General features: G+C 44.6%; 2 protein-coding genes across 6 annotated transcripts in view; both read left to right on the plus strand.

Annotated features, from left to right (window-relative positions):
• Zmym6 (zinc finger, MYM-type 6) overlaps positions 1-4,539 on the plus strand; it is a 46,992-nt gene extending 42,453 nt beyond the window's left edge. For 4 of the 5 annotated variants that reach the window (NM_001285885.1, NM_001285888.1, NM_177462.5 and 1 more), the window contains 2 exons: positions 593-737; positions 2,514-4,539. In NM_001285885.1, coding sequence (NP_001272814.1) covers positions 593-737; positions 2,514-4,342 — 1,974 coding nt within the window. In that variant the 3' untranslated portion in view covers positions 4,343-4,539. The remainder of the gene's footprint in view (positions 1-592; positions 738-2,513) is intronic. The other variant, NR_104366.1, reaches the window with a different exon arrangement.
• Positions 4,540-6,207: 1,668 nt separating this feature from the next.
• Positions 6,208-9,825, plus strand: Tmem35b (transmembrane protein 35B). Its single transcript, NM_001099319.2, has 3 exons — positions 6,208-6,358; positions 7,984-8,164; positions 9,019-9,825. The coding sequence occupies exons 1-3, from the start codon at positions 6,254-6,256 to the stop codon at positions 9,183-9,185; spliced, it is 453 nt and encodes a 150-aa protein (NP_001092789.1). The 5' UTR covers positions 6,208-6,253; the 3' UTR covers positions 9,186-9,825.

A 9,825-nucleotide genomic window follows, 5' to 3' on the forward strand; every position in this document is an offset into this window, starting at 1 on the left:
AATTTTTCTTTATTTGGCTCATGTTTTATGTAGGATAATCTATGTGTGTATGTGTATACATGTATATATGTGTGTATTTGTGTGTATATGTGAGAATGTATGTATATGTATTTATGTATGTGAGTGTATATGTTTATGTGTGTGTGTTACTAGGGTTTGAACCTAGGTCTTTGCCCATGCTAGCTAGCCATGTCCATCTTCCAGGATTTTTGTTTGTTTGTTTGTTTGTTTTTCAAGACAAGATTTCTCTGTGTAACAGCCCTGGTTATCCTGGAACTCGATTTATATACCAAGCTGGCCTTGAATTCAGAGATCTGCCTGCCTCTGCACCCCTTGTCCCCACCCCCAGTGCTGGGGTTAAAGGCATGCACTACCATGCCCAGCTCTTCCAGAATATTTTTAAAAAGTCAATAAATGGAATCAATGCTGATTAGGGGAATTAGGAGTTAGTAGTGTTGGTAATTTCTCCCCCAGAATGCTTTCTGTTTGTAACTACTCTTCTAGAGGGATAACATTGCTTTTCATATGATAACAATATAGTCATTGGTAATGTACTAAAAGCACTCTGGTTCATTGATTTGTTTCTAACTAGGGAAGTGCACAGGCACCTGCTGAGAGACTTCAGCCTCTGCAGCCCCCCAAGCTTCTGAAGAACAAAGGCATATTGTGCAAGCCAGTCACCCAGACCAAGGCCACCTCTTGCAGGCCACATACCCACCATGCTGCATGCCAGACAGGTAAGGAAGTGTCCTGGCACCTTGTATAAGCTTTGTTTTCTGCTTTGTTTTATTATGAAAAGGTAAAGGCAGTAATTTTCAGTGTAAAGTATTAATTCCTGGATTATATACTTCAAATCCATATGCATACAAAGTATTATATGTAGAGGTGAACATTTTATATGTGTACACATTACTTTTTCAAATGTATAAATAAGCCATTATAATTACTGATATATATCATATTTGCTTAAAAGCATTACCAGTTGAGCCTTAGTTCATCCAAATTTTTTTTCTTCTTTTCTTCCTTCCTTTCTTTTAAACTCTGCACTTAATTATTTAATTATAGGTTATTGAAATAATAGATAATAGGTCTGGGGTGTTGGTGATAGAAAGTTGAACTCCTACATGGAAAAGCTATAAAGTGTTGCCCCAATCAATGGTAATGCCTTAATCTCATATTCCTTGCATTTTTCAGTTATTTTAGTAGCCGGCTCTGCCCAAGGTGTGTGTGTGTATGTGATGCCGATGTGTCAATTTAGAGCTTTGCATTTTGCCACAGAGCTACAGTCCCAGTTTCTTTTGTTGTTAAGCATAACTTTATTCCATAGACTAACATATAAGTAAAAAACCTAGTCTGTGCCTGGGTGTTATGGTGAGCTACTATAGTCCCAGCTATTTGGGAGAATGAGGCAGAAAAGTCTTGAGTTTAAAGCCATTTTGGGCTGAATAGCAAGAGCCTGTCTCTAAATAAACAAACAGATAAAGCTTACTCTGGTAAAAGTAATATTGACATTTTAATAGGGTTCCTTTCCTTTGGTAGGAGTCAGAGATTTCTTTTTGTTTTGTTTTGTTTTGTTTGTTTGGTTTTTTGTTTTTCGAGACAGGGTTTCTCTGCGTAGCTCTGGCTGTCCTGGAGCTCACTCTGTAGCCCAGGCTGGCCTTGAACTCAGAAATCCACCTGCCTCTGCCTCCCGAGTGCTGGGATCAAAGGTGTGGGCCACCACCACTGCCCGGCCAGAGAATTCTTTCTTCAGGAAACTTGATTGTTTTATATTTCTGTGGAAAATGATACTCTTATCTGCTACATGAACTTCTGAAACCTTTCTTTTCATGTAAACAGTAGTAAAGGGTCTGTGGACATCTGGGATGTTTATGTTTCATTTTCATTTTGTTTTGTATTATTGGGTCTTTGGGTCTTTTTGTTTTTTGAGTTAAGATTTCTCTGTGTAGCCCTGGCTATCGAGGAACTTATTCTGTAGACCAGGCTGGCCTCTAACTCATTAGATATCCACCTGCCTCTGCCTCCTGAGTGCTGGGCTTAGATTCTAGTGTACACAACACAGCCAAACTCCAGGACTGGCCTTAGAGTTTACATGTGGTTGATTTGTCTGTCTTGGTGCTGAGCATTGGCTGCAGGGTGTCACACATCCCAAGTAAAGTGCCCTACCACTGAGCTGTACTCTAGCTCCTAAGTGTTCTTTTCAACGGCTAGATTTGATTTTTTTGGGGGGTGGGGAGGGGGTTTCGAGACAGGATTTCTCTGTGTAGCCCTGGCTGTCCTGGAACTCACTCTGTAGATCAGGCTGGCCTCGAACTCAGAAATCCACCTGCCTCTGCCTCCTGAGTGCTGGGATTAAAGGTGTGCGCCACCACTGCCCACCTAGATTTTAAATTTTCTAGGCAGCATTGGTTCAAGCTGTGTTAATAGATCTTTATCCAGTTTTTCATAACACATTTGTTCATATCATATTATACATGTTCATATTGTAACAGTGATTCACATATTTCCTTTAGATTTACCTCTGCCAGAATGGAAGAGTGAAGAACCTGAGTCTCCACCGGCAAAAAGAAGAAGAGTAGACTTTTCCCAGACTTACAATGCAGAGTATATCAGATTCGGTTTCATTATCTGTTCTGGATCAGAGGAAAGTTCACCAAGCCCACAGTGTGTCATTTGTGGAGAGGTCTTACCTAGTGAAAGTGTGATGCCAGTAAGTCTTTCTAACCATTTGAAGGCAAAACATTCAGACTTAGAGAACAAGCCTGTAGACTTTTTTGAGGAAAAGTCACTTGAAATGGAATGTCAAAATAGTTCTTTAAAAAAGTGTTTACTAGTTGAAGAGTCACTTGTGAAAGCTTCTTATTTAATCGCTTTCCAAATTGCCGCCAGGAATAAGCCATTCTCGATTGCTGAAGAATTAATTAAACCATATTTAGTAGAAATGTGTTCAGAAGTTTTAGGTTCAAGTGCTGGAGAAAAAATGAAAACCATCCCTCTTTCTAATAGCACAATTGGGTGCAGGATCAAGAAACTGTCTGATGACATCGAAGATCAGCTGCTGCAGAAGGTCAGGGAGTCCAGGTGGTTTGCCCTTCAGGTGGACGAGTCGTCTGAGGCCACAGAGGTGCCGCTTCTCCTCTGCTATGTCCGCTTCATCGACTATGACCGTGGAGATGTGAAAGAAGAATTACTTTTTTGCACTGAAATGCCTTCTCCGAGCACAGATCTTGAAGTGTTTGAATTAATAAATAAATATATTGATAGCAGATCTCTGAATTGGAACCATTGTGTTGGTTTCTGTACTGATGGGGCCGCAAGCATGACTGACAGGTATTTTCGTTTAAGGTCAAAAATTCAAGAAATTGCCAAGAATACAGTGACATTTACACATTGTTTCATTCACCGTGAACACTTAGCAGCCAAAAAGCTATCTCCATGCTTACATGAAATTCTTTTGCAGTCATCACAAATTTTAAGCTTTGTAAAGAACAGTGCTTCAGATTCACAAATGTTGACAATTTTGTGTGAAGAGATGGGATCTGAGCATGTGAATTTACCACTTAATGCTGAAGTACGCTGGCTGTCGAGAGGGAGAATTTTAACAAGATTATTTGAACTGAGACATGAAATTGAAATATTTTTAAATCAAAAGCATTCAGATTTGGCCAGGTATTTCCATGATGAGGAATGGATTGCAAAGCTAGCCTATCTAGCAGATATATTTTCACTTATAAATAAATTAAATTCAAGTCTCCAAGGAACCATGACTACTTTTTTCAATTTGTATAATAAAGTTGACGTATTTCAGAAAAGGCTAAAAATGTGGTTGAAGCGTGCACAGGAGAATGATTACGGCATGTTCCCTCTGTTTTCTGAGTTCTTGGACTCATCAGATGTAAGTGTGAAAAACATTGCTAGCATCATTTTTGAGCACCTGGAAGGACTTTCTCAGATATTCCATGCCTGTTACCCACCAGAAGAGGACTTGCGTTCCGGAAACCTGTGGCTCACAGATCCTTTTGCCACTTACCACAGTAACAATCTCACTGACTCCGAGGAAGAGAAACTCGCCGTGTTATCTGCCGATACGGGATTTCAGTCAGTTCACAAGTCAATGTCTGTCACACAGTTTTGGGTCAATGCAAAGACAAGTTATCCCAAGCTCCATGAAAAGGCATTGAAGCTGCTGCTGCCCTTCTCAAGCACCTGTCTGTGCGATGCCACCTTTTCAGCCTTGACTGCATCCAAACAGAGAGACCTTCGGACTTGCGGTCCCACCCTAAGACTGGCAGTCACATCATTAGTTCCAAGGATAGAAAAGTTAGCAAAGGAGAAAGAGTAGTATCCGTATTGCTTATCATCAGAGTGTATAATTTTGTGTTAAATTTTGTATAAGTATCCTAAAATACAATTTGCTAATGTATCTGTATTTTCAGTGATTAAATGTTTTAATATTTTTCCTTTGTTGTACAGGGATTTAAGAATTGTGGAACTGAGCATAATTATATGTAATTTTAATAACACAAGGGAGAAAATGTAGCCTTTATGTTGGTGATTGTTCTTGAAGTTTCAAGAGGAAATGTCTTGTTTACGGAGTTCCCCAAGAGACCAGGCCAACCCACTTGTCCCAGTACACCAGTTAGAGGTGAGCAGTGAAGGGCAGAGCAAGACTGGGCTGGGAAGAACAAATTGTGATTCATTGACCCCACCCACCTCAGCAGTTTTTGTTTTGTTTTGTTTGAGACAGGGCCTCTCTGTATAGCCCTAGCTATCCTGGAACTCATGTCAACCAGGCTAGCTTAGAACTCAGAGATCTGACTACCTCTGCTTCCTGACTGCTGGGACACAATGCCACCTTAGTTTGAAGGACTAACTGGGACTCTGAAATATCACAGGAAAAGGGAACAGTGGAGGGTTGGGCGCCTGACAGTCGGACTTCTTGGTAAGGACAGTCGTCTGATTGATGGTTCTTTCAGTTCTAGTTTTGCAAATGGTTCCCACTTTAGGGAGCAGTTTGGTTTTAGCCTCATCACTGTGGCATTTGCCCCATTTAAGGCCTGGTCTGCTCTGCCAGACTCGCTGCTGCTTGGAGCTGGCTTTGCTTCTTCACTGTCATTATGCTTTTGGGTGAGTTTTGTCTTTCCAAGGTTATCTATCACAGGAGAAAGTGACTCAGGGGAAAAAAAGTGACAAAACAGAGTTAAGTTAGGCCAGCAACCAGTACCTTCCTGCATGACCAAGTAGGCATGTGCACTTTAAAAACATGAGCAGTTTTAGTCACCAGCCATATCGCCAGCCCTCCGAGAGTTATGTAGATGGAAGCAGATCCAAGTACGTGGCCAGTAAGCATGAACAGTGGGAGGGTTTGAGACCATAGGGCTTCTTTTGGACCCATAGACCAGGGCTTGGGAATTATTTTATTTTATTTTATTTTGAGACTGGCCTTTGCGATATAGTCCTCACTAGCCTAGTTCTTGCTGTGAAGTTCATTCAACTCTGGGCAGTCCTCAGGCCTTATCCTCACTAGTTGGGGAATTACAGGCACATCATGCGTGGCAGTAGCCAGCTTTCATGAAAGGTCAGATAGTATTCAGTGGCTCAGCCATAGATGGTATACAAATGGATGCAGGTCAACACTTTCACCCTTGTACCCCGAGGTGTTAGTTTTATATAATTTTCAATTGTTGTGAAAATTCCTTGAACATTGCTTAATCATTTCTAGAATGTTATTATTTTCCTTATGGGTGTGTGTTAAAAAACTCGACAACCGGAAAAAATTGGTCCTCTGTTTGCCAGTGCAACCAAGTAAGGGATTCTTTAAATATCTTTCTCATTTTTCTTTTGGTTGAGCAATGGGAGGGGCAGGTATTTTAGGCATAGGTGGACCAGAAAAACTTACAGTTACTGCTTTATTGCTCATTAATTGTAGGGTTCACTGATTTTCTAGTAACTTTCTGAAGGCCATTGTGCAACTTCCATACAGCTGCAGACCCAGAGACACTCAGGGAGTTGGGTGGTGTCAGATTCCTCTAGCACGGGTGGGTTTGAAGGCCAGATCGCGTGGACACACACCCGATACTCCGCACCCTCCACAATGAGTACAGCCTGTAAGGAAAGGCCTCAGTGGGCGGGTCTTAGCGGAGGTGGCCATCAGTGGGCGGGGCTGAAAGTTGGGCGTAACCGGGTGGGCGGGCCGGACCGACTGTAGTCTTCCGGTAGGGAGGAAGAGTCGTCCAGGAAGGCGGGCGCTGCTATGTCGTTCAGGGTAGGCGTGTTGCGGGTTCTGCTTGGCGTCTTCTTCGCGCTCACCGGGGCTGCCAAGCTCTTTCAGGTCTCGGCCCCCGTGTCACAACAGATGGTGAGCGGCACCCGGGGAAGGACAGTGTGTGCTCGGTTCCCGGGGGCTTCATGCCTTCGGGCTCGAGGCCGCCTGGGCCTTTCCTCCTATTTTCTACACCTTCTCCAGGTGGGAGGGCACGGGACTTAACTGCTGGCTGAGCATGTTGTCCCCAGGCCGATTTAGAGTTGGAGAAGTGATGGGACTCAGGAGGTCCAGGAAGACAAAGTGAAAAAGTGACCTAGCACCCCTCTCCACCCCACATCCACCAACCCATTGTTCCAGGTTGGGGAGGCAGAATTTTACTTTATTTGGTTTTTGTTTGTTTGTTTGAGCTGGTCTTCTGAATGTGTCCCTCTGGCTGGCTGGCCCGGAGCTCACTCAGTGTAGTGGCTGGCCTCGAACTTGCAGAGATCCACCTACCCCAACCTCCAGACTACTGGGATTAACGGCTTACCTACCTTAGAAATCTTTTTTAAGCTTGAAACTAGTCATGATGGTAAAATGTAATTTACCAAAACATTACACAGCTATTCAAGCAAGGCTCAAAGTAGACCAATCTAACTAGACTCCTCAGTGTCCCACGCAGCCTGGGACAGAAGCATAGAAGTCACTGACTGTAGTTCCTTATCCCGAGAGGGTCTACCAGCAGTTTCCAGACCCTCAGAGAAGCCAGGCTCTGTGGAAGACCCCTGTTGCCACCTCCCAAGCCTGGGTACTACTACGATTTTCTTCTCCTTTTCCTCCTCCTCCTCTCCTCCCTTCCTCCTTTTTTCTTCTTCCTTTCCTCTTTCTTCTTCCCCTCCTCTCCTCCCCTCCTCCTCCTCTTTTCTTCTTTCTTCTTCCCTAAGATGGTGGGTTCTTTAGGATAGATATGGTAAAAGCCAAACAGCTTAAACTCTCTGCAGGTGTGTCTCATGTGCGGCCCTTGGACCACATACACTCCAGGATAGCTGTCACTGTAGCCCAGCATAAAAGTGTAAATTTAAAATCCGTGCTTTTTTTCCCCCTTTCAATTCAGCTGTGGGGTTCTGGAGCAGCTCTGTAGGTGACAGTATGGAGCTCCCTCCTTGGAAGCCAGAGTAGGACAGGCAGGGCTGCTGTTGGACCACAGGAAACAGTCCTGAGGGTGGAGCAGGCCCAGGGAAGGGTCTGAGTAGGGTGTGTTACACCCCCTCAGCTGTTCCTTGTGTCTGCCACAGTAGAATCAGGACCTGCATAGAAGATGGAAAGTGTCAGTCATTCTCTAAGGAGTCTATCCATCCCACCTGCAGATATTCAGAGAGAAGAGAAACTAGACCTGGCACAAAGAGAATCTGTAGCCCTTCCTAGGCCCTGGCCCTAGATGGGAAAGCCAAGCCCTGCTCCCTTCTTCTGGGATTTGAGCTGGGTTATCATCTATGGAGAGGTCTGGTTAGGACATAAAACCGACTACACCTGAAGCCCTTTTTCACACGGGCACGTCTGTTCCTAATTCCAAAAGCCAGCCCTATAGGTCAAGGTCAGCCCCTCCTTACCGGGCTCTTAAACTACTTGTAGCAGTTTTGTTAAGGGAGCCGGTTATAGGCAGAGGAGGTCTCGGTGGTGCCTTCAGGCACTGCATTTTCTGATAAGTAGTACTGACAGGCGTTCCCTACCACTCGTAGAGAGCCTTGTTCGAGCAGTTTGCTGAGGTGTTTCCATTGAAGGTGTTCGGCTACCAGCCAGACCCTATAAGCTACCAGACAGCTGTGGGATGGCTGGAACTGCTGGCTGGGTTGCTGCTGGTCGTGGGTCCACCTGTGCTACAGGAGATCAGTAACGTGCTCTTGATCCTACTCATGATGGGTAAGGGGGCAACTGGGCTCTCCTGGGGATGATAGAAAAAAATCAGCGGTTTTTCCTTATGCGGTCCTCTCTTTTCTGGGACTGGGAACACTTCCTGCTTTGCCACAGCTTCCCTAATTTTGAGACCAGGAGTTTTTGAAATGCCTTGTACCATATCCTGGACACTGTAACACTGTCACATGCTTTCCCCATGCTGTCTGTGGCTGCAGTGTCCCAGGGTAAGCATGTAGCATGGCCTCAAGAGCTCCTACTCTCTGATCAATGCTCACTGCTGTAGGGTGTGTAATAGCAGTTACCACTTAATGTATAATGTGTCTGTGGGTGCTGGAGCAGCCAGCAGGAAAGCTGGAGTCCCTTGACCGGAGAGGCAGAGGATTTCTCTAGAAGGCACTTTCTCAGGAGTGCCACCAACAAGAGATGCCAGTGTACAGACAGGTCAGCTGCTGCTGCAAAGGCTAGACACCCTTGTGCTGACTTGCGTGCCCTGGCCAGGGTCACGTTATTGCCACTAAAACATTCCGTGTGTAAAGCTTTCCTCATTTTCAGATCATTAACACACTTTTTCCTCAAGCCCTTCAGCCCCAGTTTGAATCCCTCCAGTAGATTTAGGATTATTAAGAAAGAGGAGAGGGAAAGTTAGTTTCCACATCCCAATCTTCCCACTTTGACTCTCCCATGCTCCAGGGCATACATTAGCTCTAGAGGCTTCTATTTCTTTGTCCTGCTTCCTGGAAGTGGTGTAGAGGGGTGATTAATTGGGGTCAGGGGTCAGGGGTTGGTGAGCTGGAATGGGTCAGCCTGGGCCAGAATCCCTGAGTTCTTGGATCCTCTGGGCGTCTTCCTTTCTGTTCTAGGGGCTGTCTTCACTCTGGTGGTTCTGAAAGAGCCACTGAGTACTTACGTCCCAGCTGCTGTCTGTCTGGGGCTCCTGCTGCTGCTGGATTCCTGCCACTTCTTAGCTCGTACTAAGGGAGCGGTCAGATGCCCGAGCAAGAAGATTCCTCCTGCACACGGCAATTGAGTCTTCAGACCATGTAGCTACCACGGCAGGAACAGTCACAGCACACCATCTACCACTTTGTCAGGTCCACAGTCATTCAGTGTAAAAGAGCTGTCTTGTCTAGGCCTCAGTCTCCCCTAATAACTATGTTGCTCTGTTTTGAGGGCAGCATTAATACTTTTCATGTGACATGAAAACAGGAAGTAAGTGGGAAAGAAGCTAAAACCACTCCAAATTCTAATGCCCCATGAGTAATCTTCTCAATGTTTTGGTGTGACTGTGCCTCGCCATCTTTTTCTATGATTATATAAAGATGCATATTTTTTTAAATGAAATGAGACAGTATAGCCTATTGTCCACCGTTAAGATCCAGAGTTCTTTAACATGACTCATGTTTTTATTTCATCAATGTTCATGGCTTTTACTCTGTTCATCATGCTGAGGATGAAGAAGTGGCTGAAGCGCTAGGAGCACTTGCTGCTTGTGCAAAGGGCCTGGGTTCAGTTCCCAGCATCCTCATGGCGGCTCATAACCCTCTACATCTGGTTTCAGAGGATCTGGCACCCTCTCCTGGCCTTTTGGAGCACCAGACATGCTCATAGTATGCAAAGCACTTATGCACATAAAATAAACGTTTTTAAAGGCTGTGTTGTACTTCGTC

Source organism: Mus musculus, chromosome 4 (assembly GCF_000001635.26).
Source record: "Mus musculus strain C57BL/6J chromosome 4, GRCm38.p6 C57BL/6J".
Taxonomy (NCBI): Eukaryota; Metazoa; Chordata; class Mammalia; order Rodentia; family Muridae; genus Mus; species Mus musculus.